The sequence below is a fragment of the Brassica napus genome, chromosome C4, assembly GCF_020379485.1.
Source record: "Brassica napus cultivar Da-Ae chromosome C4, Da-Ae, whole genome shotgun sequence".
Classification (NCBI taxonomy): domain Eukaryota; kingdom Viridiplantae; phylum Streptophyta; class Magnoliopsida; order Brassicales; family Brassicaceae; genus Brassica; species Brassica napus.
Window position 1 is genome coordinate 55,647,380 of NC_063447.1, and position 27,178 is coordinate 55,674,557.

At 33.3% G+C, this 27,178-nt stretch overlaps 5 protein-coding genes and 1 pseudogene across 5 annotated transcripts; 3 read left to right on the forward strand and 3 right to left on the reverse strand.

The window, feature by feature from the left end:
* The first annotated feature begins 7,858 nt into the window (after nt 1–7,858).
* LOC106400384 (F-box protein DOR-like) lies at nt 7,859–10,163 on the forward strand. Its single transcript, XM_013840752.3, has one exon. The coding sequence runs from the start codon at nt 8,618–8,620 to the stop codon at nt 9,830–9,832; it is 1,215 nt and encodes a 404-aa protein (XP_013696206.2). The 5' UTR covers nt 7,859–8,617; the 3' UTR covers nt 9,833–10,163.
* A 231-nt stretch (nt 10,164–10,394) lies between these two features.
* On the reverse strand, nt 10,395–11,200 carry LOC106399636 (uncharacterized N-acetyltransferase p20-like). Its single transcript, XM_013840096.3, has one exon. It carries the CDS (start codon nt 11,133–11,135, stop codon nt 10,581–10,583), a length of 555 nt encoding a protein of 184 aa, XP_013695550.2. The 5' UTR covers nt 11,136–11,200; the 3' UTR covers nt 10,395–10,580.
* Nucleotides 11,201–12,255: 1,055 nt separating this feature from the next.
* BNAC04G42730D (uncharacterized N-acetyltransferase p20) lies at nt 12,256–13,201 on the reverse strand. The gene has a single exon (XM_013839812.3). It carries the CDS (start codon nt 12,963–12,965, stop codon nt 12,417–12,419), a length of 549 nt encoding a protein of 182 aa, XP_013695266.2. The 5' UTR covers nt 12,966–13,201; the 3' UTR covers nt 12,256–12,416.
* Nucleotides 13,202–16,878: 3,677 nt separating this feature from the next.
* On the forward strand, nt 16,879–19,732 carry LOC106400827 (annotated as a pseudogene).
* A 218-nt stretch (nt 19,733–19,950) lies between these two features.
* On the reverse strand, nt 19,951–20,919 carry LOC106399323 (40S ribosomal protein S12-1). Its single transcript, XM_013839797.3, has 4 exons — nt 20,785–20,919; nt 20,392–20,692; nt 20,244–20,309; nt 19,951–20,150 (listed from the first exon to the last, which is right to left on the reverse strand). The coding sequence occupies exons 1-4, from the start codon at nt 20,790–20,792 to the stop codon at nt 20,091–20,093; spliced, it is 435 nt and encodes a 144-aa protein (XP_013695251.1). The 5' UTR covers nt 20,793–20,919; the 3' UTR covers nt 19,951–20,090.
* A 1,049-nt stretch (nt 20,920–21,968) lies between these two features.
* Nucleotides 21,969–26,699, forward strand: LOC106397398 (the record flags this gene model as incomplete). Its single annotated transcript, XM_013837985.3, has 18 exons — nt 21,969–22,237; nt 22,909–22,981; nt 23,215–23,258; nt 23,740–23,782; nt 23,926–24,099; nt 24,191–24,307; nt 24,559–24,618; nt 24,905–24,949; nt 25,052–25,131; nt 25,202–25,269; nt 25,351–25,417; nt 25,500–25,613; nt 25,711–25,784; nt 25,883–25,980; nt 26,062–26,121; nt 26,197–26,265; nt 26,350–26,403; nt 26,505–26,699. Coding segments are annotated over 18 exons (1,566 nt in total), but the record flags the coding sequence as incomplete, so codon positions are not given.
* Nucleotides 26,700–27,178: the final 479 nt, after the last annotated feature.

Sequence of the window (27,178 nt, forward strand, 5' to 3'; positions counted from 1 at the left end):
CCCGCCTAAAATTAAAAAAAAAAATATTTTCCCGCTTAAATAATTTAAACCAGACGAGAAGTCTTCTATTTTAGTTTCCCGCTAAAAATATTTTAATTTCTCGCTAAAAATATTTTAATTTCCCGCTAAAATTATTTTAATTTCCCGCTAAAATTATTAAAGTCTTCTGGACGACTTACAAGTAAGTCGTCTAGGAAATCGTCTGAATCAAAAATATTTAACCTAATTGGATTTTTTGTCTCCCTATATAAAGAAAAATTTACACATTCTCTCTCCTCCTCTCAAATGGCTGCAACAAAAATGTAATGTTCATCATTCTAAAACTCTTCAACCTCTCTCTAATCTCTTTGACTTGAAAACACCAAACTTTATATGAATTTTTCTGTTTTGTCTCATGTCTTTCTTACTAATCTATCTTTTTTGCAGGTTTTTAATCAGATGGTACTCATCTTCCACTCATTTAAAAGTAGATCTATTAATTTTAGATATGTATTTTTGTGTGTTCTATAAAAGTAGATTTATCTAATCTTCCACTCATTTTCTCTGTTTTTAAGCCATTTGAACGTTTTTGGATATACAAGTTTTTCAGATCTAGATTTGATATGCAGGTCTTTCTGATCTGGAAGACTTCTGGGACGACTTACATGTTAGTCGTCTAAAATATGATGCACTAGACGACTTCTAGGAAGTCTTCCAGACGACTTCCAGGAAGTCTTCCAGACGACTTCCATTTCAGTCGTCTGGACTTCCTGGAAGTCTTATAACGAAGTCTTTTTCCATATCAAGTGGAGTCCAAGCTTGTCTTTGTAGATGAATGATCTATAATAGTTTTGTTTGTGGTCTGTTTTGTGATTTGCATGTCTACTCTTTTAGTTGTGAATTTTTTGGTAAATCAGTAATAATGTTTCCCAAGATGTAATACATGTGCTAACAATGTGTTTGCACATTTACAAATCAGTGAAATAATATACTTCAATAGCCTTTTTCTTATCTTTGGATCTCTCATATGCAATAATAAATCTCCAATGGCCTTTTTCTCATCTTAATAAACAAGAATGTTGGTAGCTTCATATTGATACAACATTTTATGAAGCATTTTAACTCTTCTTCCAACTCATAACAATAATCATCATTAGTGTTTATAACAATAATACTTAAGAGATGGAAACAAACAATAGTAACTAGTCAAAGCATATCATATTTTTTTTATAAGTTTGTGTTGAAAAACTTAGTCAAATTTAGTAAAACTAAGGGAGAAAACATATTTTGAAAATATGAGTTTTACATATCTTGAAGTTACTTATCACTCTTAAAAATACAAGTCATTCAAAAACTAGCGTAGAAGACTTAAAAATTAGCGTAGAAGACTTAAAAACTAGCGTAGAAGACTTCCACAGAAGTCTTCTCAGATCAGTTAGAAACTTTAATTAACGTGAATGTTGGTAACCTCGTAAATATCACCAATTAAGTTAGAAATTTCATTCAGTAGCCCAAATATTCATTAATAAACATGAATTAACAAGAAAATGTTTAAAAGTCTTTATAGTTTTAGAGAAAATGCAAGTTTATTAAACATTGACGCAGACGACATCCACGGAGGTCGTCTAGTAGACTTCCAGAGAAGACGTCCATTTAGGTCATTTTTGCAATTAAATTTTTACAAAGACTCTATTGTAATGAGTAAGTTAACTCTACATACTATGTGTTCATGTCCAGGTTATAATCTTCTTGAGTCATTGCAACAAGATCAGCATGTGTCGAACCTTCACTCCAAAATAACATTCTCGCTCCTTTGAAATGATCAACCACAAAATTCCAACATCCATCTTTCAACAACCATTCTCCATACACTGCATGTAACTGACGCATCATCTGAAAAGTCAAAATAAAACACATTAGCAAACATAGAACAAAGAAAATGAAAGTTTATTAGAGATCGACGCGGACAACTTCAATCAAAGTCTTCCAGACGACTAAAATATAAGTTGTCTGGTCAACGCAGATGTTATTTTTGCAATTGACTTTGAAATCTGTTATCTGAGACTACTGAAAAATAAGTCGTCTACTTTTGTTTGGTTAAAAAAAAACTCCAAAAAAGCTAGACGACTTACATTTCAGTCGTCATATGTTAGTTTTGCATTTGACTGGATTATTTCAGAAGTTTGACTTTCCTGGACGACTTACATTTCAGTCGTCTGGTGAAAAATTGAAATATCAATAATTTATTAAAACTCGACGACTTAATTGTAAGTCGTCATAGGTTAGTTTTGCAATTGAAAAATAAAACTTCAATATTTAATTATATATAGATGACTTACAATTCAGTCGTCCATCCGACGACTTACATGTAAGTCGTCCAGAATTTACGAGGTTTGACCAGAATCTCGGAATAAAATTCTGGACGACTTACATGTAAGTCGTCGGACGGACGACTGAATTGTAAGTCGTCTATAGAAAATTAAATATTGAAGTTTTATTTTTAAATTGCAAAACTAACCTATGACGACTTAATTGTAAGTCGTCGAGTTCAAATAAAATATTAATATTTTAATTTTTCACCAGACGGCTGAAATGTAAGTCGTCCAGGAAAGTCAAACTTCTGAAATAATCGAGTCAAATGCAAAACTAACCTATGACGACTGAAATGTAAGTCGTCTAGGTTCTTTGGAGATTTTTTTTGTAACCAAACAAAAGCATGTGACTTATATTTCAGTCGTCTCAAAAAACAGATTTCAAAGTCAATTGCAAAAATAACCTCTGCATTGACCAGACGACTTCCAGGTAAGAGGTCTACAGCCAGACGACTTACCAGGTAAGTCGTCTGGACAAACAAATCTGAAAAAAAACTCGATTTCATACCTTAAATTGGTGAGATAACTTCCTTAGCACACAGAATCTCAAACGAAAGTGACCCACCCAGAATCGTTAGCTTCTATGACTCTATGAATCATAAAAAATGTAGAATCAAAATCTTGGGTTTTTTTAGCTGAATGTAGAGAGAAAGTGAGAGAGATGTTGTGTTTAGTTCATAAGAATGGAGAAAGAAGAAGGGTAAATCGATTTTGGGAGCATTAAGAGCTTCAAATTGGTTGTTCATGGTGGTTGGGGTATTGATGACAATGACAATCTTGTAATTACTTGAAGATGATGAGGGTGAGATAGTAAAAATGTTATTTTCGAAAAAAAAAATTGATGGCATTTTCGTGAATTATATGAACTTGTGGGGTGAATCGGGCAAAACTAATTTTCAAAAAAAAAGGAGGTTAGTTTTGTGTTTGAGTTTGAGTTCTAGGTCAATTTTGCAAAAAGCCCATATATCTATTTGATTTTTTGCATTAACATTTCTAAAAAATCTAAATAATTATAATGATATTAATAATAAATCAATTTTAACTGTAAATTTAAATTTATTTTTAGTTATAATGAAATCTGTTGAGAGAAATCTAACAAAATCTTATAAAATTCAAATCTTTTTAATTAATGCATGATTAATTTTGTAATTAGTAATATAATATTACTACAACTAATTTTAAATAAAATTTTACATAAAACCAAATAAAATAAATTATATGATATTTTTATAAATTTTAAAATTATAGTCCCTATTGTATTAAATAGAAGTAATAAATGAATTAAATATAAAAATTATATTAAATTAACATAAATAAAATTAATATTTTCATTTAAATAAAAAAATAGGGCTTTTTGCAGAATTGACCTATAACTTAAAGTCAAACACAAAACTAACCTCCTTTTTTTTTGAAAATTGGTTTTGCCCTATTCACCCTACAAGTTCATATAATTTACGAAAATGCCATCAATTTTTTTTTTTCTTTTTTTTTCGAAAATGACATTTTTACTCTCTCACCCTCATCATCTTCAAGTAATTACAAGATTGCCATTGTCATCAATACCACAACCACCATGAACAACCAATTTGAAGCTCTTAATGCTCCCAAAATCGATTTACCCTTCTTCTTTTTCCATTCTTGTGAACTAAACACAACATATCTCTCACTTTCTCTCCACAATGAGCTAAAAAAACTCAAGATTTTGATTCTAAATTTTTTATGGTTCATAGAGTCATAGAAGCTAACGATTCTGGGTGGGTTACTTTCGTTTGTGATTCTGTGTGCTTGGAGAAGCCTTATGTATGCTAAGGAACTTATCTCACCAATTTAAGGTATGACATCGAGTTTTTTTTCAGATCTGTTCGTCAGACGACTACTTGGGAAGTCGTCTGGCTGTAGACAACTTACCTGGAAGTCGTCTGGTCAACGCAGATGTTATTTTTGCAATTGACTTTGAAATCTGTAACCTGAGACGACTGAAAGTTAAGTCGTCTGTTTTTGTTTGGTTTCAAAAAAATTTCCAAAGAACCTAGACGACTTACATTTTAGTCGTCATAGGTTAGTTCTGCATTTGACTGGATAATTTCAGAAGTTTGACTTCCCCAGACGACTTACATTTCAGTCGTCTGGCGAAAATTAAAATAATAATATTTTTTTTAAAGTAGACGACTTACAGTTAAGTCGTCATAGGTTAGTTTTGCAATTGAAAAAAAAAACTTCAAAATTTAATTATACACAGACGACTTATAATTCAGTGGTCCACGAGACGACTTACTTGTAAGTCGTCCATGATTTTTTTCCGAGATTCTGGTCAAACCTCGTAAATCCTGGACAACTTACATTTCAGTCGTCTCGTGGACGACTGAATTATAAGTCGTCTGTATATAATTAAATCTTGAAGTTTTTTTTTTCAATTGCAAAACTAACCTATGACGACTTAACTGTAAGTCGTCTACTTTAAAAAAAATATTATTATTTTAATTTTCACTAGACGACTGAAATGTAAGTCGTCCAGAAAAGTCAAACTTCTGAAATAATCCAGTCAAATGCAAAACTAACCTATGACGACTAAAATGAAAGTCGTCTAGCTTTTTTGGAGTTTTTTTTTTAGCCAAACAATAGTAGACGACTTATTTTTCAGTCGTCCGAAATAACATATTTCAAAGTCAATTGCAAAAATAACCTCTGCGTTGACCAGAAGACGTATAGTTTAGTCGTCTAGACAACTTAGATTGAAGTCGTCCGCGTCTTCTCCGCTAGTTTTTAAGTCTTCTACGTTAGTTTTTGAATAACTTGTATTTTTAAGAGTGATAAGTAACTTCAAGATATGTAAAACTCATATTTACAAAATATGTTCTCTCCCTTAGTTTTACTAAATTTGACTAAGTTTTTCAACGCAAACTTATAATAAAATATGATATGATTTGACTAGTTACTATTGTTTGTTTCCATCTCTTAAGTATTATTGTTATAGATAATAATGATGACTATTGTTATGAGTTGGAAGAAGGGTTAAAATGCTTCTTAAAATGTTGTATCAATATAAAGCTACCAACATTCTTGTTTATTAAGATGAGAAAAATGCCATTTGAGTTTATTATTGCATATGAGAGATCCAAAGATAAGAAAAAGGCTACTGAAGTCTATTATTTCATTGATTTGTAAATGTGTAAACACATTGTTAGCACATTTAGTAAATCTTGGAAAACATTATTACTGATTTTACAAAAAAATTCCCAACTAAAAGAGTAGACATGCAATTCACAAAACAGACCACAAACAAAACTATTATAGATCATTCCTCTACAAAGACAAGCTTGGATTCCACTTGAGTAGACAAGACCACACGACTTTTAAGAAGTCCAGACGACTTCTAAGACGTCCAGACGACTTCCAGGAAGTTCAGACGACTTTGTCAGAAGACTTTTAGGAAGTTCAGACGACTTCCAGACGACTTTACAGGAAGTCCAGACGACTTTACAGGAATTCCAGACGACTTTGTCAGAAGACTACCAAGAAGTCCAGACGACTTCCAGACGACTAACATGTAAGTCATCCCAGAAGTCTTCCAGACTGAAAAACCTGCATATTAAATCCAGATCTGAAAAACCTGCATATCCAAAAACGTTCAAATGGCTTAAAAACAGAAAAAAAATGAGTGAAAAATTAGATAAATCTACCTTTACAGAACACACAAAAATACATATCTAAAAATAATAGATCTACCTTTAAATTAGTGGAAGATGAGTACCATCTAATTAAAAACCTGCAAAAAAGATAGATTAGTAAGAAAGACATGAGACAAAACTGGAAAATTCATATAAAATTTGGTGTTTTCAAGTCAAAGAGATTAGAATGGGTTTGGAGAGTTTTAGTTTGGGAAAAAGTAAGAACTTTATACAACAAGAAGTTATCAAATGAAGAAAAATCAGACATAAGAACTTACCAAAACGCTCAGATCTATTATGAAAGAGAGACTTCGTCAGAAGACTTCCATGAAGTCCAGACGACTTCCTGGAAGTCCACACGACTTCCTGGAAGTCCAGACGACTTCCTGGAAGTCCAGACGACTTTGTCAGAAGACTTCCAAGAAGTCCAGACGACTTCCAGATGACTTCCAGACGACTAACAGGTAAGTCATCCAAGAAGTCTTCCAGATCTGAAAAACCTGCATATCAAATCCAGATCTGAAAAACCTCCATATCCAAAAACGTTCAAATGACTTAAAAATAGAAAAAATGAGTGGAAGATTAGATAAATCTACATTTATAGAACACACAAAAATACATATCTAAAATTAATAGATTTACCTTTAAATTATTGGAAGATGAGTACCATTTGATTAAAAACCTGCAAAAGAGATAGATTAGTAAGAAATACATGAGACAAAACTGAAAAATTCATATAAAGTTTGGTGTTTTCAAGTCAGAGAAATTAGAGAGAGGTTGGAGAGTTTTAGAATGATGAACATTACATTTTTGTTGCAGCCATTTGAGAGGAGGAGAGAGAATGTGTAAATTTTTCTTTATATAGGGAGACAAAAAATCCAATTATGTTAAATATTTTTGACTCAGACGACTTCCTGGACGACTTACATTTCAGTCGTCTGGTGAAGAAATTAAAACAGACAACTTACATGTAAGTCATCCAGAAGAGTTTAATATTTTTAGCGGGAAATTAACTATTTTTAGCGGGAAACTAAAATAGAAGACTTTACAGACGACTTACAAGTAAGTCGTCTGGTTTAAATTATTTAAGCGGGAAAATAATTTTTTAAAAAAATTTTAGGCGGAAATATTTGGACGACTTACATGTAAGTCGTCTGTTTTAATTTCTTCACCAGACGACTGAAATGTAAGTCGTCCGAGTAAAATGATCCGGTTAGGTTAAAACGTACATTGGTAAAATTAAAGGTTCGGTACGATGTGGACGACTGAAATATACGTCGTCCGAGTAAATTATTCAACAGACGACTGAAATATAAGTCGTCCACACCCTAAACATAACCCCTAAACTTAATTATCTAATTAAAGACTTCATAAAATCAAATCAAACTTGAAAAATGTTTACTATACACATAAATAAACACATATAGGTGAAAACTAATTTTTGAAAAAAAAACATTTTAGTTTTCCAAAATCTAACCCTAACAATACATACAATACTACAACATATGTTTGCCAAACTCCTAAACCAAAGTATTTCATGATTCACTACTTCCACTCATCTATCTTCAAAACAAATCAATTTTATCATATCTTAATTTATATCACTTAAAACTGTTTATAATTACTTGATTTTTATTTTTCACGCATCAAAATATTTTTTTACAAGATTTATAAATTATTTTTAAAATAAACCGGTACCAGACGACTTCCAACATCTCAGACGACTCAGACGATTTACTAGGGCTATATTCGTAAAAATGGCTTCTGTTTTTTTGTTTGGTCACAAGGGGCTGAGCTGTAATTTCACTAGGCTTTTATGTTAGTTTTGCATTTGATTCAAGTTTGGGTATAGGTTTGGGGTTAAAATCAAGTTGTGGGTTAGTTTTGGCAAAAACCCAAAAAAATATCATTCACCTTTTAAAGGAATTAGAATATCATTCACAGTTTATAAAAATTAAAATTGGTAAATTATGTAACATTTTTATATAAAAAAAATTAAATTATTAACATATATTAAAATTTATATCTACAACTATTTACTTTGAAAATCACAACAATATATTATCAAAATGATTATATACAAAATATAATATGAAAAATATATATTTATAAAATGAAAAATTACCTAGTTAAAAGTTAAGTGGAGTTCTCTGTAGCCTCCAGATTGAGAATTATGATCAATGTTTTGATATTGCAGCATCCATTTAGAGAGACAAGTGTTATAATTTGGATTTGTTATGATATTGCAGCATCCATTTAGAGAGACAAGTGATATTGCAGCTTCCATTTAGAGAATTATGATCAATGTTTTGATATTGCAGCATCCATTTAGAGAGACAAGTGATATTGCAGCATCCATTTAGAGAGACAAGTGTTATAATCTGCATAAAAGAAAACACGAAGAGTTCGTGCATGGGCTTTATCATGCATAATCTCTAATTCTTGATTTTCTTTCTTTATAATAAAGATAAAGACTTTCAAAACCAATACGAACTCTTCCGAGTCTTCTTTGTCCAAGAAAAAAAAACACAGAGAGTTCGAAACGTACGAACTCAGTCTTTCGAGAAAGATAACGAACTCTACTCAAGAGTCACCGCCATGCAACCACCGCGGCAGAACGTCTCGAAGGGCGGCGAACTAACCATTTATCGAGGCGTCACGCGATCGATGACCAGACGTCATCGGAACTCATTGCCGGTTCCGGACGATCTCGCTATGGAGATATTCACGAGGCTGCCGTCGAAGGCGATAGCGAGATGTCGTTGCGCATGCAAGCTCTGGTCCTCCATGCTTCGCAGTCAAGATTTCACAGAGCTTTTCTTGACCAAATCTTGTGCTCGCCCTCAGCTCCTTTTCGTCCTGGACGATTACAGCGTCGGCGAGTTAGTCTTCATCTCGTCGCCTCAGCCTGAAAATCCGGAAGAGAACTCGTACGTTGTAGCCTCCAACCCTCTTGCGTTTTTCCCACGTTACATTGGATTCTATGGTTGTACCAACGGCTTCTTCTGTTATGGAGCTGGCCGGAACCTTAAGGGGCTGAAATTGCCAGTGTGTGTTCCGGTGATATGTAACCCCAGCACGGGACAGTCCTTGACCATGCCCAGATTGATCTCGAAAAAGAAGTATGGAGTGCAAAGCTATCTTGGATACGAGCCGATGGAGAAAGAGTTCAAGGTGTTGTCGATGAATAAGTCGCGTACTGGTGAGGTGATCTCAGTGGAGCACCAAGTTCTGACATTAGGAACCAAGAAACTGTCATGGAGGTTGGTCGAGTGTTGCATCCCACATCGTTCTTCAAGTAAGTGGATATGCATCAGTGGCGTTCTTTACTACGCAGCTAGTGCAGCTGGATCTTTCGAGAATTCTATGGTCGTTTGTTTTGACTTGAGGTCTGAGAAGTTCTGCTCTGTCATGTTCAGTAAAGCAATGCCTCGTTCAACAACTCTAGTAAACTACGATGGGAAACTAGGTTTGCTTATGTCTGGAGATTCTCATGATGACGTTACTCGAGCAACTACAAGTTTTGAGCTGTGGGTTCTGCTTGACGCTGCACAACACGAGTGGTCCAATCATGTCTACGTATTACCACCTTCGTGGGAGGATGTTGTTTCAGAGGACATGCGCATTGCTGGAATGGTTGCCGTAAATGAAATCGTCTTGGCCCCCTGGTTCCAAAGTGTGCCTTCCTATGTCATCTACTTCAACGTGGAGAGAAAGACGATCACAAAAGTTGGAATCCAAGGACTGGAAGCGTTTCAGGGTGAGAGTTTCAAAACCTATCTCAACTATGTTGAGAATGTGAAGCTTCTTTAAGCAATTTTATAAGTGAGAGACAAAGTGTAGTTTTCATTTTGTGTGTTTCGTTTTTTTTCTAGTATCTTAGTTTGAAAAATCCCACCTGTTGTGGATGATAGATAATCTTCTTGTTACAAACTCTTTACAAATGTATATAATTATCCAAAACAGAGTAGTTTAGAATGTGATCTTTGAATGCTATGATAGAGAGAGTAAGAGTTTCTAGATCCATGAAATGATTCGAATGTTATTATCTTGGTTAAGATCCATAAATAGTCATGTGTTATCCAATGACTATTGACTGCTTTCTGTTATAGTGTTCATCTTTCTTGGATTTTGTTTTGGTTATTACGGCAAGGACGAATGGTTTTTCTCAAATGTTTCAATCAATTTTTTCCTTATGACGGAAGATGCTCCTTGTGTTAATGACACGAGTAGAATGTTGCTGTTTGCTTAAAATCACATAACTGGAAGAGAGTGATTTGGATTAGAAGAGTTGCTGTTTGCTAATCAAATGTACAAGTGGTTTGATGGTTTCTATAGTTACTAATGTAAGTTCTCTGTATATAGAAATACCGAGTATACTAAGTACTTGGATTAGAAGAATCTTTTGACAAAGACACTAATACATCAGTAGCAATTAGCTTACAAATACAGAGGAAACAGAAAAAAGAAAACTGAAAGAGAGTTTATTTCATGTTCAACATATGAATCGTACACAAAGTCAAACATATATATAATCTTAATTAATCTTTTTATTGATTAATTACTTGAAAGGATCAGTAGGCAAGAAACTAAACATGACCATATCTCTTACACTTCCTTTCATAACTATAAACTTCCTCATCACACCTTCTCTAGTAAACCCAACTTTTTCAAGAACCCTTTGTGATCCGACATTGTCCACGTCCACTAGTGCCTCAAGCCTCTCAACCTCCGGCATTGCCTTGAATACCTCCGCCGTCACTAGCCTCACCGCCTCCGTAGCGAACCCTTTTCCCCAATACTTTCTCGCTAGCACATAACCTATCTCTTTCCTGATCTTATCGACCGGCATGATCAAGATGTAGCCGATGGGACGATCGTCCTCTAAACAGATGGCTCGGAGCCAAGGGTGTGTCAAGACCGAATCCGTTATGTATTTGATGGCTTCTTCTCGGCTCGTGCATGGCTCCCATGAGCAAAAGCGTGCGACTTCAGCGTCTGTGGCCCATACCATGTAGTCGTCAACGTCGGAAAGAGTCATCGGCCGGAGTGATATTCTTCCCGGCGGCGATGAAACAACCACTGCTGGCTGAGTCTCGTTTAAGTCCATCTTCATTTAGGATAATGTTTGTTTGAGATATCTCATCATAACGTCAATGCGTTATCTTTATATACACAGCTTAGCAAATAAACTCGAATCTTGCTTCTTGCTTCTTGCTTTTGAGTAAAATAAAGTTAGTGGTAATATTATATTATTATTTTTATAACAATTATTGACTGAAGTTCCGAGAAAAGATGACGTGTCACTGTGTGAATGGATGGTTGTCAATTTTGACCTTTGACTTTAACACTTACTTGGTTGCCAAACAAAGCATAGATGGAGCTCACCTTGTTGCTTGATTGCTTCGAGTGAGATGCTAAAAACGACGTGGCAAAAATTGATTGGTCGCTTACCATGTGGTTAAAGTAAATGATTTGATGGTAGTAGTCAACGCAAGACTATCATGTTTTCTTCTGTAACAAGGCTAAGGCTCAAGATGTTAGATCATCTTTATCCCTAAAACCCCATTTGGAGTTCTTATTTTTTTTAAAAAATTTAAAAACTAACTAATCGCGGGCCAACACATGTCAGTGAGGTCCGCGAACAGTACAAAAACTCCACCAAACTCGCCTCTTGCAGAAAATGAAGAAGAGTTGAGTTTTAACAAAATTGTGGGATCCACCTCTTAAAGAACACACTTAAGAGAAAGTGATAAAGATGATCTTATGTTGTGAAAGTAAAATTTACCCAATGTTACAGATTTTTTATGATCTATTTTTCTTAAAATACTTGGTCTTCTAAATTTCTTTGAAAAATTTCCCATAGTATTTTTTAAGTTTTTGTCACAAAAATAATCATCAATGAAGAAAATGATAAAAATAAGTTTTATTAAAGAGTAAAAATGTATTTTATCCTAGGGTTAACTAATTTAGACTTATGGTTTAGAGTTAAGGGGTTGGGTTTTCGGATAGGGTTTCAAATTAAAAAAAAAATTAAAATTTTAAAATAAATAGAGCTATTTTGGTTATTTTTATGGCTATTTTTGTGACAAAAGCTTAAAAATAGTTATTCGAGAGAATTGCCGATTTCTTTTTACGTCATCTTGTTTAACTGATCTATATTTCATCTAATCGTAGCTATAAAAATAGTTGAGATGTTGAAACGTTGAATTCATTTCATGAAGTGAACACGGTACTTGATACAAAATCACATACTATACTCTCAAATAATATAAATAATTTTGGTGTAAAATAGTAAATCTATAAGGTTACAACAACATAAGAAAAAGAAAAATAGAACATCATCATATCAAATTATACATGTGAATTGACTGATCTTTGTTAATTCAAAATCAGATTAGAGCAAAGAATCAGAAGGCAAGAAACTAAACATGACCATATCTCTAACATTCCCTTTAAGGCACATGAACTTCCTCATCACACCTTCTCTCACAAACCCAACTTTTTCAAGAACCTTTTGAGACCCAATGTTATCTACGTCCACAAGAGCCTCAAGCCTCTCCATCTCCGGCTTTTCCTTGAATATCTCCGCCGCGACAAGCCTCACCGCCTCCGTCGCTATCCCTTTCCCCCAATACTTGCTTCCGATAACGTAACCGATCTCTCCTCTGATACTATCGACGGGTGTGACCGAGATCGAGCCGATGGCGCGGTCATCATCTAAGCAGATAGCTCGGAGCCAAGGGTGTGGCAAAACGAAGCTGTTTATGTAACCTATGCCGGCTTCTTGGCTCGTGTAAGGCTCCCACGTGCAAAAGCGTGTGACGTTTATGTCAGTTGCCCAGACCATGAAGTCGTCTATGTCGGAGAGAGTCATTGGTCGGAGATGGATTTTCTCGGACGGTGAGGAACTCACGGCTTTGCGAGTGCATGAGTCGATATCCATCTCGGATGATGATTCCTTTGAGTTTTCTTGGTCTGTTTCCTTTGAAGGCAATTGAAGCTTGTATTCTCAAAGATTGCTAAGGCAATTTGATACTTGATTCTACACATATGGCGGTTTAAATAATTAGACATTTGTATATTAAATAAAATAAAATTAAAAATAAAGAAAATAAAAACAGAAGTTTCCTTGTTGCTTCTACCGGCCGGTCAAATACGCAACAACTAAGGTCTCGAATCACTTAAACATATGGGTGATTAGTCAACTTCTAAATTTCTAATATGGAGCTATCTTTCAGTCTCATGTGAGGACCATAATGTGACATGGCACAGAATGTTTGGTCATTTTTCCAGTTAGACTGTTGATTTTTTTTCTAACGATTTTTTCTGTAGTTAGTGAGTGTGAGATTTTCTTTTCTTTTAATTTCGTTGAAAGTTAAATATTTTACTCAACAATTAAAAGAAGACTTTTCTTTTGAGGAAAATATAACAAAAGAAGAGTACAACAGAAAAATGAGACACACAACTTTGACCTTTTTCTCTCTTCGTCCACCAAGGTGCAGACTAAGGAAAGAGGAAACGAACAAACAAATAAATAAAAACGTCTATAAGAATGGCTTACATTTCAGTAATGTAATCCCGTATTGGAGACTTAAGAGATGAACATGAATCTCTATTATTAATTTTAATCATCTATCATCGATCTCACATGTCTCTTGGAATTTTTTTTTTGGCAAAAAACGTTAAATTATTATAAAAATTAAACTTTTTAGATGCGTGTTATAACAATATTTTCTTAAAAAGTATAACTTTAACCATTTTATTCATTAAACAGCCAACCAAATGGATCATCGTAAAGAGAACCAAGCCCAACAATATTTAATATTTTAAATTTTAGTTCTCATTAGATTTTGACTCGCAATTTGAAAGCGCGTAACTTTTTTGTTGAACATTTTGATAAACTTTGCATGAATTTATAACATTTTTTAAAAAAAAATAATTTTAAATTTGTTATATTATAATGTTTGAGTTTCAAGCAGAATTTTTATATCTGATTCAAACACGTGGTTAAAAAGGTAGACCCAAAGATCCTTATAATATCCACTTCGGATTTAATAAAAAAACTAGATTTTCCGCGCAACCGTACGGGTGTTTTTTCAAATTGAATTGAGGGAATTGTAAGTTAAGTCAGTTGCTTATTTTATATTTTGGATGGTGAAACAATCAAGTTGATATGTTAGATAAGTAAATTATAATTTGATAATTCTATACAAAGAGAAAAATTTCTAGTGTTTTTGTTTGTAGAACATATTTACTTTGTTTTTAATATATGATGTTTTAGAGATTTTTTTCATTCCAAATTAGATGATATTTTCAAATTTGCATGAAAATTTATTTCTTTATTTATTACTTTATATAACTCTTATATTTTGCCAGTTAGCTTTTTATTGACTGAATTATGATTAAGTGAATAGTTAATGATGTTTTGGTTAGATAAAATAGAAAATTATTATTTTCTTTAATTTGTGTGAACAAATCTAAACATCAAGGTAAAAAAAAGAAAATAGTGTCATTTAGTTGATTATATATATTAGTACATCTATATTTGTATATATATTTGTTTCACAGACAAAAATATGCTATAATTTTTTCTATTATATAGATTACAATTTATTTTATATATAAAATTATTTTTTCAATTTAGATTTAACATTTGAACAACATTCTAGAGAGAGCTTGACGACGTTTTAGCATGTGCGTTGTAAACTCTAAATATTATTTCAGCTGATAATTGATTAGTTTTAACAGTAATTGTATAAAGACATAGTATTCATTACTTTTTCTAATCATCAAAATATTTAATAAAATCTATTTTGATTTAATTTTAATATAATTTTTACTATTTATTTGCAAGTATTTATAGTTTTTGTAAACTATACTAAAATGAGATATAAGTGATCTTTAAGATTTTAAGATTTAGTAATTGTGTGGTTAGTTTAATTTAAAAAAGTAGAATATTCTTAGAAGTTTAAGACATTTTTGTTGTAAATGTTATATAAATAATATTTTTGTGATTTATAAATATATTATTGGTAAAATCAATAAATTTTATAACCACGTATATAGATTATAATTATTAAACATATTTTAATTTTTTATATGATTATAAACGAATTATATTATATGTTTTAGAATGATATTAATTTGACAAAGTTGTTAATTATATTAAAGAACAATAACATGTTGATATTTTTTTGACATCATCAAAGTAATAACAATAATCATATATTATGGTTGCATAACGTAATACTAAAAATAGTATACACGATCATATGTATATATAATCATATATTATGATTGCATAGCATATGAATTGTTTTTTTGTTCATGACGTGACCTAAAAAATAGTTAATGGCCTACAAAATAATTAATAACGTTGTTAATAATTATTAGATTAATGGGTTAAATTTTTTTATATAAATCAGTTGGTATATTTAATTATATTTAATTGATTGGTTTTGAATACATATTTTTGAATTTAGCATATATTAATAGTAAATAATTATGAGATTCTCCTTAAAATAGTATATTGTTGATTTTGTTAAGATATTAATAAGATATATTGTGATTATATTTATTATAAAAATGAATGATAAGATAATTAAATATGATGATTTTTTTTTAAGACATTGTCCAAAATGAAATATCACACATGAACGAACTCATGACTTATGTTTTAATAGATAAGATCTGTTAATTAATATTAGATAAAACCTGGTAACAATTCAAAGACCCACAATTAACACATGATTCGATACATGGTGATCCGATAAAAACTCAAAACTGATAATAGTTTTTAAAAATTTTGATTAAATTTCTCATATATTTTTAAATGTTACATAAAATTGAATAAAACTTATGACTCTTTAAATTTTGATTATATCATTCAAAAAAGAGAAAAAAAAATGGTAATAAGAAAACTAAAATTTGTTGATATAACAATATTAATTTATTTTTGTTATTAATAACCTATTATACGCTTATATTTTTATTTATCGTTGATGAATGAAATCTTAGTTTAATATAATTATTAGCCTAATTAAATGGTATTAGCTCATAATGTAATCTCTAAGGATTCAAATTATTTGAGGTTGAGATGTAGTTAAAGCCCAAAAAACCGGAAGACCATTCTACCATTAATGAGTGTTTAATTTCTTTGGAATAGTAATGAGTCTAATGACATTACTTGTAATTAGTTTAATTGAAGGTAAAAGTTAGGAATAATATATGAGTTATTCTTGGGTTCACCCCCTAGGGTGAACCTCTAGGTTCACCGACCAATAGAATTTCGTTATTTAAAATTTGATATCTTTTATAAAAGGAAACAAAATATTGTCAAGTTATATTATGTTTTTAAAATAAAAAATAGTAGTTACAGAAATTTTTTTTAAAAAAAATCTTTTTAACGTCGTCAGCAAAACACTAAACCCTAAATCCTAATCCCTAAACCCTAAACCCTTGGGTAAACCCTAAACCCTTGGGTAAACTCTAAACCTTTGGGTAAACCCTAAACCCTTGGGTAAATCTTAAACCCTTGGATAAATCCTAAACTCTAAATAAAGACACTAAACCCTAAAACTCTAAATCCTAAATCCTAAACGCTAAACCCTGAGTGTTTTAGTGTTTAGTGATTTTGATTTAGAGTTTAAGATTTATCCTAGAGTTTATGGTTTACCCAAAGGTTTAGAGTTTAGGATTTAGGATTTAGGGATTAGGATTTAGGGTTTAATATTTTGCTGACGACGTTAAATATATATTTTTTTGTAATTACTACTATTTTTTATTTATTTCTTTTTACCATTTAATTTTTAAAAGATAATATAATTTGACAATATTTTGTTTTATTTTTTAAAAAATATCGAATATGAAATAACATAATCCTATTGGTTGGTGAACCTATAGGGGGTGAACCCAAGAATAAGTAATAATATATTGATGTAAAATATCTAGTGTAATCTAAAATATTTTGGAAAGATTTACAATATCTTAGAAAGTAAATAAGAGATAAGCTTAAAAAGTTGAGAGTAAAGAATAGATTTCAGTTATTAGAGCACCTCCATCAATGATACGAGGTGGATGTTCTAAAAAGATGATTAGTTGCTAATTAAAGCAAAAGTGATTGAAGTGATTCTAATATCCATCTAATAAAATCTGATTTAATTAATAACTAATCATTTCTTGAGAATCTCCACCTCATACCATTGATGGAGGTGCTCTTAGATCAATTCGATCTTCACTTTTTATTGAGGAGATGCCATGTATATAAAGGGGTCATGGTCTCATTTGTATTACGCAGAATCTGTAATTCTTGATTTTTTCCTTTTTAGAATAAATACAGAGGTTTTATTTCCAAAACAAAACAAACTCTTTGGTCCAAGAAAAAAAAACACCAACTCTTCGGAATCTCCTGTCTCCGCCATGAACGTCTCGGTTCAAACCTTTTCGCCGCCTGTTATGCGGAGCTCATTGCCGATTCCAGAAGACCTCGTTCTCGAGGTTGCCGTCAAAGGCCATAGCGAGATGTCGTTGCATATCCAAGCTCTTGGCGTCCATGCTTGTCCGACAAGATTTCACTAGTCGTTTTTAACCAAATCTTGTGCTCGACCTCAGCTTCTATTCGCCTTCCAAGATGACAGTGAGGTTGTCTTTTTCTCGTCACCTCAGCCTGAAAATCCAGAAGAGAACTCGTATGTTGTAGCCCCCAGTCAACTTGCATGTTTCCCAAGTTCCCATAGATTATTCTATACTAATACTTCTACCGGTGGCTTCTTCTGTTATGTAGTTGAACGGATCTTTGAGGGGATGAAAGATTCAGAGTATGTTCCGGTGATATGTAACCCCAGCACTGGACAGTCCTTGAACTTGCCTACATTGAAGTCGAGCAAGAGGTTTGGAGTAGAAAGCTATCTTGGATATGACCCCGTTTCTAAAGAGTTCAAGGTTTTGTCAATGGAAACCTCGTTTGTAAGTGGTCAGTATCTCTCTGTGAAACACCAAGTTCTGACATTAGGAACTGAGAAATTGTCATGGAGGATGGTCGAATGTTGCATCCCACATAATTCTTCTCGTAAGTGGATATGTATCAGTGGTGTTCTTTACTACACAGCTACAGAAGGCTACTGGTCTTCCATGGTAGTTTGTTTTGATTTGAATTCTGAGAAGTTCACCTTTGAGAATTTCATGAAAGCTTCCGGTAAAGAAATGCATGGTTCAACAACTCTGATCAACTACAATGGGAAACTAGGTTTGCTTATGTCTGAAGATACTAGTAGTGATTATATTTGTGGAGCAAGTAAAAGTCTTAAGCTGTGGGTTCTACGAGATGCTGGAAAAAATGAGTGGTCCGAGCATGTATATACGTATTACCGCCTTCTTGGGAGGATGTAGTTTCAGAGTACATGCGCATTTCTGGAATGGTTGGTACAAATGAAATCGTATTGGCCCCTTTGTTCCAAAACGTGCCTCCCTATGTCATCTACTACAATGTGGAGAGAAAGACGATCACAAAAGTTGGGATACAGGTAATGGAAGCGCTTCAGGGAAAGAGATTTTACACCTTTGTCAACTATGTTGAGGATGTGAAGTTTCTTTAAGTAAGATATGTGTACGTAGTTTTCTGATCGTCTTTGTAAGAGATCATAGAGATAGGTACAAAATAAAGAAAGTTGAAGGAAGAGCTATAGATGATGATGCTATAGATGATGATGCTATCCAAACTGAGATTTTTATTGTTGTTAACTTTAAACTTTAAAGCACCTAGTCAATTAAGACTGGGAATTCACACCTTGCTTCTTTGTTCATATTTATTAGATTTTTTTCTGGTTATATAAATTAGGACTGGACAAAAAATCCAAATCCGAAGAACCAAACCGGACCTGGTCCAAAAATATAGTATTGGACTGGATCCAAAATTGGTTAAATATCCGAACGAGTTCAAAATTTTGGTATCTAGAGATCTAGAACGGAATCAGACCCAAACTCAAATATTTTGGGTACCTAAATGTATCTTAAATAGATTTATTTATTTAAATATATTAATTATTTTAGATTTAATATACATAAAATCTAAAATATATAAAATATTATGAAAATTATCCAAAAACTTAAAAATATATACAAGTAATCAAAAATAAATGCATAAAATAGTTAAACAATAATCAAAACACCAAAAATACTAGAAATATCTATTGACTCTTTAAACCAAACCAATTTATATGTTAAGTTTATGTATTTTAGCATACAATGTTCAAATGTATATGTAATATATCATTTATTTTTTTGGATTTTGGAAATTTAAAATATGTATGAATTTTTAAATTTTATTAAAAATAGTTTAAACGGGTATCCAAACTCAGAAAGATCCAAACGAAACCTGAACCAAAATTTATAAATACCGAACCAGAACGCATATCCAAACATCCACCCCTGTAAATAGAGTTTATGTATAAGTTTTTTTGTTTGAAAAATATATGAATAGAAGACGGACACAAAACTTCAATCTTTTGTCTCTCTCTTTTCCAACAAAGTGCTAGACAAAGGAAGATAGAACGAACAAACAAACAACACAAAAACGTCTATCAGAATGGTTCACAATGTATTAGAGGCACAATACAAGTGCAAACTAACTTATTCAAAGGTATCAGACATGTGTTAAATGAGCCACCAGATACTAAAGAGCATCATTAGTGAAGATAAAGAGTACCTTCCCATTATTATATTACTATTTTTAAAGTAATTTATATAATGTGATTTAGTACTTAACCAGCATGATGTCAATTAAATCAATACCAAAAAAAGCATATGAGATTCTAAGAAGTCAAATACAACAATAAGACTTGTATGATTGTATCAGTAGAAACTTGTATTCAACGGCATCGTAGTTGAGAAAGGTACCAATCGAGTGATAAAATTGATTTAAGAGAGAGGGATGGCAAATCATCAAATTTTCATGCTCCAAACAAATCTCAAGACCTTTTTCCACTAACAAGTACTGTATCAAATAACAAAAACAACGAAAAAAGAGGAAAAATGGACACAAGAAAAATATCAGAAATAAAACTTTGCTGACTTAATTTGATTCAATATGCTTCTTGACAATGTTGAGTGCAGTAGTATCTTCACCATAGTCCTGTAACATTAAACAACATAACGAATAAATCACCAAACACATGCCAATCACATCTAGAGACGTTTAAAAACAAAGAAGAAGAAGACTCTTTACCTTGACTACAAGGCACGAGCATCCAACAACCTTCCTCGCATTACCCTCTGAATCAATCTTGCAAAGCTACAAAACCAAATTCCAACATTATTACAAAACCAGACCAAAATTCCACATCATCAATTAAAAGAAAAAGACAAAAACTTACACCAGCCCATTCACCGAGGGTTTTAGCACTCGGAACCGTAAGCAAGTTGATGTTATGATCAGCGCAGAGAGCTTTCACCAGCTTGACGTAATCAGGCTGGTTGCAGTCCTCAGCCAAGACACAGAGCTGAGCAGACCGCTTCTCAATAAGCTTAGCGCATTCATGGAGACCACGAACCACGCCACCGTGAGCACGAGCCTTCCTAAGCGTGAGCTCCAATGCAGTTAAGAGATCCATGTCCTCTGGAATCGCAGAGGGCTCAGCAACGGGAGGAACAACAACAGCAGGAGCAGCTTCATCACTGAATCACATTGGATAAGAACCAGATCTATGAACGAATCTACAAACACTTAACTTCAGTACTGATTAGGTACATCGCAAAGAGAAGCTTACCCAGACATGTTGATTCTTAGAGATGGAGGTAGGCTACGACAAGGACGGGTTGAAGGTGGAGTGAAAGTTGAGTAACGAAGTTTATAATATTAGGGTTTACGATCCCTGATTGAGAACCTGGGCCACTCATATGGGCCTGTATGGGCTTTGGGAAATTATATCGCTTTCTACAGTATGTTAATCTTTCCCAATTATTAAACACGAAATGTGTTGATTGTTATTTCCACATATATTGGAACCAGATTTCCAAAATAATTTATTTTTGTTAAGAACCTTACTCACTTCTTGTCTGAACTGATAGTTTTTATTTTTTTTAAAAAGCTGTGTTTTTTCTTGCTAAAAATTATCATAAATTTCCACCATCAAGTTACAAACTATTCAAACACTTTTCCAAACGATCGTATAAAACATCTTATCATTCTCAATGTAGCAACAACCATGTTAATCTTTTTAATAATTAAGAGGTTCTGGACCCGAAAACTCGTATAGCGCACTCAAACCATGTTAAATTAGTTCTCATTCATCGAAAATGAAATTTACGATTTTTTAAACCTTTTATAAATAATCCAAGAACTTTAAGGAATTATGAGACTCCCAAAATACTTTTAGTTGTGAATTTTGGTAGTCTCATAATTCCCTATTTAATCCAACCTAGAAAATTAAATAACAATAGTATGCTTTTAGTTTTTGTATTCATAGAATTTTCTGCAAAAACTATTTATGTAATGTAAGCTGAATTCTCTTGAAACAAAAGAATAGTGGAAACGTGTTACTTAGTTCTCGGTCAATTAAACCTGCGTTGCATATTGGGATTGAGTGATCTCATGTTTTCTTTCTTATGTGATTAGAGGATCCAAAAAAAATTGCAGTCTATTGGTTAACTTGAAGCTCATATCATATATATTAGTTTTTGTGCTTTAGTTATATGTTTCCTTACAACTTTCATTTCAGCTTACTAATCCTCTCATTTTAGCAGTACTAAACTAAAACAAAGAAGAAAGCAAGAAGATGAAGTATATACATGTTTGAAAGTATGCCCATAAGCGTTTCTGAAGCAATTCAATGTTTTATTCTAGAAATCAATTCCGAAACTGCAACATAAATAAATGTATGGGAAATTTGGAAACTCTGACTAATCTCCAATGTCCGTACTCATAAATGGGCTAAACGAGGCCCATGAATGAATAAAGGCCCAAATAGAAAACTTAACTTTGTTTCCTCGTATAATCCTCCTCCTCGACGAAATCAAACTCCACGCCACCGTGATTTCATCGTCAGAGATGACGGAGACGACGACCGCTCAGGCACCGGAAACTGTTACGGCCGGAGCAACGGAAACGGAGATGTCGAGGGAAAGGGACGGTGAAGAGGAGGAGAAGATACGCCGCCAGAAGAAACTAGAAGAAGCTCTCGAAGCCAAATCTCTTCGCCGCATCATGAGTGCTTACCTCAAGTATATTTATCCTCTCCTTGTTTCTTTCTTTTTACTCAATTTGTCTTTCGGTTCTTTATATATATTGCGTATCTGAATTGACACTGTGAGGTTCAAGGAGAATTATCTGACTGATTACAACTTCGAATCACTCAAATTTGGATTATTATTATTATTATTATATTTTCTTAGAAGAAATTTTGATTTGAGGTTCTTCAGACCACACTAACGTTACATGATGTAGTTTCTCATTCGGACATGAGGGTTCGGTCCAGAACCTCTTAGTAATAATAAAAAGGAAGGTGTACTATAATTGGGGTTCAGGAGAATTATCTGATTGATTACACTTCGAATTACTCAATTCTTTGATTATTATTGTATTTTTTTTTTAGAATTTAGTAGTGATTAAGTTACAAGAACTTGATTTTGATCGGATGTTCTTCAGACCAAACTAATGTGACAAGATGTGGTTTCTCTTTCGGACATGAGGGTTCGGTCCAGACCCTCTTAAGCAATAATAAAAAAAGAAGCTGTACTTCGGTTATTAGGTTCCCTTGGTTTATAATGTCAGAAGCTTCACTCACGTTCATTGCTTCTGATATACTACTTTTATTTTTTAATTGATGATGATTAGTTTTTCTTGTAATAGCCGTGTTAGTAGGCTCATTCTTAGGCTTGGAAACTTATTGCAGTTACCCCGAGGCAGCAGAAGAGGATCTGAAAAAATGGGAAAGATCATATCGGAAGCTGTCTCCTGCCCACAAAGTAATCTTTTGTTGCGTTAGTTGTGTACAGAGACAAAGCTCTTATTGTTATTCCTTTCGGTAGTTTTTTATTTGTTGTGTAAGCCTATTGATATTATGTCAATAGTTTACATATGATTTGACGCTCATGGATAGATTAGAAATGATATCAAGTGAAGTTGATTACTTGTGGAATCCTCTTTCTTTCTTATAATAAAACTAACTATTTTCAGCGATGTATTTTTCCTTGTCCAGGCATTGGTGCCCCATTACGCTTTGAAGTTTCAGAGATTAAGAAGGTGAAATCTTGATTCAGTAGACTTTTCATCTTTTTATGGTCATCTCGTTGTATAGATTAGTGTCAAAACAAGCTTGATTGGATGATACTCTGATTTTGTTTTAATAATGTTATCCCCTAGGGTAATTGATGATCTTCGGAAAATGGTTTGCAATTTCATGTATAAATTAAGATAAAATATGTTATTTTTTTATTTATATTTATCTGCTACTCTCTGAAAGAAAAAGATGAAATTTGCAACTACTTACAATGTGGAGTACTTACGTATTTGATTGTCTGAACCTTGTTAGATATAGTTCACATTCCTGTGTCATTTTGTTATATCCGTACCGCTTATAATTGTTCTTTCTCATGCTGGCACTTTATATTCAACAGAATGCCATATTGAACTTAGCTATTTATATCCTGTTTCTGCTGACTCCAGAGTCCTAACTGAAGTATGATTTAAAATATATGCGAGTTATTTGACTCTGTTATTGCAGGTGTATATCGACGAATTCATATTTCATATTTAATATGCTTCAGGTCAGTTGCAGACATATCTTCTAATAGTACCCTTGCTTGATGCTACTTATTTGATTATGTGATTCGTAAACTCAACGTTCAAAATGCTAGAAATCCTAAGCAATTCATGTCATGTAATGATATCGATCATAATTACTTGGCAGTCTTTTGAGCCCCCTATAGACCTGAGTCAGGATCTTGATGGTTATGAAGACTCAAATCTTGATTTTGCTCCACATGAGAAATACATACTAGATGAAAGGCACGACTCCTCTTGTCAGCCAACCTTGACTAATAATAGTACACATGAGGAAGAAAGCAAAAGCATGCACGACTCAGTAAGAGGAACTCTGTCTAATGCTCTCAGATCAAGCCAGAGAAACTATGTCCTTTTCAATTATAATCGTTAATTTATTTGTATAAATGCAGGAGCTTCAGAAGAAGGATACTAATGATCCTCCCCCCAAGAATCACTCTGACGACGCAAGAAACAATGATGAGAGATATGATTGTGATGGAGACCATTTAAATCACGACCATGGCAATGTAATGTCAACTCGTATACTTTAAAACCTCAGTTCCTTCTAAAAATCGGGATGATCATTTGGTTATTGTATAAGTTATGTAAGATCTTAGGGTATCTTTAGTATTCTATCTTCAGAAAGCGTTCTACTGTCAAGCATATTTGCGTTTTGTAGTGTATAATGTTTTTGCCTAATCCATTTTATGACTATAAACTTGTCATACTAATTCATGTGATTTTTCTAATTCTAGTGTTCCTCTCTTTTTTTTCATAGGCACATGATTGGTTGGACCCATCGTTACAGACACATGTTCCTCTGGTTGACGTAGATAAGGTATGCTTTTGACCTTTAGTATGGCTGATGAAATCATAAATGTATTTAGAGTTCTTGTAATGTTTCAGAACAAAGGGTATAAGTTGACCTCTTCGAATTTATTCTCGAGCTCTATTAGATTCATTAGGCAGTTTTGACGATCTCATGTAGCTTTCTCTATTTGAGTGAATCCTTTTGATCTTAATTACATCTTACACGTATGCATGGTTTGTTGTTGCGTGTTTTGGTCACCGTTTACCAATCTAGTACGTTGAAATGTGCATGGTTTTGTTGTGTTCTAACACAGGTTCGTTGTATAATAAGAAATATAGTTCGAGACTGGGCAGCAGAGGTAACTGTGTTTCTTTTTGTCATGTTAATGTACTCAGATTCTTTCATCAGTCACATATTCAGAACTTGAGTTGTTAGTTGCATACTCTTTTTTTACTTTTAGGGTCAGAGAGAACGAGACCAATGCTACAAGCCTATTCTTGACGAGCTTGATTCTTTGTTTCCTGATCGTCAGAAGAAGAGGTACACCGTGCTAGTGATATTCTTTTGAGTGTCTGAGCTCCGCTTACAGAGTTAACTATGTGATTTGCAGCACACCTCCTAGCTGTTTAGTCCCTGGTGCTGGACTTGGACGTCTGGCCCTTGAAATTTCTTGTCTAGGTAATGCCATGGAGAAGTAAACTCTCTTGTTAGCTTCGATGATCGTAAGATAATATTAACAAATCTTGTGCATTGGAACAGGTTTCATAAGCCAAGGAAATGAGTTTTCATACTACATGATGATCTGCTCAAGTTTTATTCTGAATTAGTAAGAGAGTTTCTTACTTTCCTGAATATTTATCTTTTTAAACTTCCTTATAATTTGCTCTCAAACTTGATTGTTTCAACAGTGCACAAGTGCTTAATGAATGGACGATATACCCCTGGATACACAGTAACTGCAACTCGCTCTCCGACAATGATCAACTACGGCCCGTTTCTATTCCTGATATTCATCCTGCAAGGTATGCCTTTTATCGAACTCAATTAAAAGTGATCAAGCAAGTTTGCATTGATTATTTCATGTAAACTACATTCACTATATGTCACGTGCGAGAGCAGTGCAGGAATAACAGAAGGTTTCTCTATGTGCGGTGGTGATTTTGTTGAAGTATACAATGAATCATGTCAGGCAGGTTAGAACTCGTGATTACTTGCTTTTGTTTAGACAATGTTTCATACTCAATACACCATTCGTTTGCTTATAATGCAATTGGTAACACTGAGTTTTCAGGAATGTGGGATGCTGTGGTGACTTGCTTTTTTATTGACACCGCTCATAACATCATTGAGTACATTGAAACCATATCCAAGATCTTAAAGGATGGAGGAGTAAATTATCTCTGTTAAACTTTCTCAACGCCTTTGATCTCTTAATGCTCCTGACTTGTCTAATATCAATTTTTCTATCAGGTTTGGATAAACTTAGGACCTCTGCTGTATCACTTTGCGGACACATATGGCCACGACAATGTAAGTATTGAACTTGTCCGAGAATCTCTCTGATAAAGTTGATATCACAATATATATTTCTGGCTTCACCTTTAGGAAATGTCAATCGAGCTAAGTTTGGAGGATGTGAAAAGAGTTGCTTCACAATATGGGTTCGAGATTGAGGTAATCTAACACAAGACACAATGACATTTCTCGTTACATCACATGTTCTCTTCCACACTCATTGCGTGTCCTTGACGTTTGCAGAAAGACAGAACAATTGAAACAACGTACACTACAAATCCTAGGTCTATGATGCAGGTTCAGATTTGTTCATGACCTTCTAAAGTTTCATTATATGTAATCTCTTATCTCAGTTTCATTTATCTCTTTCTATTTTTTGTGTTTATTTTGTTTTGCAGAACCGATACTATGCTGCCTTCTGGACAATGAGGAAAAAATGTGCAATAACAACTTAGCCAAATATCCCTTACAACGATATTCATTCTGGAGATTTTTTTGGTTGCATCTTGATTTTTTCTTGGAACTATTTGTTTTGTTGGTACAAACTACTCTACGATGTTCTCAGTTGATGAATAAAAGAACTTTCGTACTCATTGTCAACCTGTAACATGATATGGAGATTTATTTCCGAAATAAAGGTCGGTTTCCAAAGCAAATACTCAACGATCTTAAAAATAAAATAAAAGCTTGTGCATTGAAAAAAATGTAGCTACGTTTGTTATTAGTAAAGCATACCGCGTGATAAAAATATAATTTGATGCTTGGAAACGCAAAAATAAGTGACCAAATTAATAGAAATGGCGTTCCGTAGATTAAGGATAGGCCTGGGCGTTCGGGTCGGGTTTAGGCCGGTTTCTTTCGGGTCCGAGTTTTTTCGGGTCCTAAATATTTAGATCCAAAATGTATTTAGAAATTTTCGGTTCGGGTCGGTTCTTCTCGGATCCGGGTCGGTTTGGGTCTATAATTAAAATATCCATAAAATACCCATAATTTTTCGGGTCCGGGTCGGGTTTGAGTATTTAGGATCTGAAAATGACATGATATACCCAATTCCATCAACTTTAGTTGAATA

What these genes read in the sequence shown, in the direction of transcription:
- BNAC04G42730D (XM_013839812.3), bottom strand. Translation starts at nt 12,965, where the DNA reads ATGGATATCGACTCATGCACTCGCAAAGCCGTGAGTTCCTCACCGTCC.
- LOC106400384 (XM_013840752.3), top strand. Translation starts at nt 8,618, where the DNA reads ATGCAACCACCGCGGCAGAACGTCTCGAAGGGCGGCGAACTAACCATT.
- LOC106399323 (XM_013839797.3), bottom strand. An exon ending in CCCTCGGTGAATGGGCTGGT is followed by an intron (nt 20,310 to 20,391) that starts GTAAGTTTTTGT and finishes TTGGTTTTGTAG; the next exon opens with CTTTGCAAGATTGATTCAGA. An exon ending in GCTCGTGCCTTGTAGTCAAG is followed by an intron (nt 20,151 to 20,243) that starts GTAAAGAGTCTT and finishes TTAATGTTACAG; the next exon opens with GACTATGGTGAAGATACTAC.
- LOC106399636 (XM_013840096.3), bottom strand. Translation starts at nt 11,135, where the DNA reads ATGAAGATGGACTTAAACGAGACTCAGCCAGCAGTGGTTGTTTCATCG.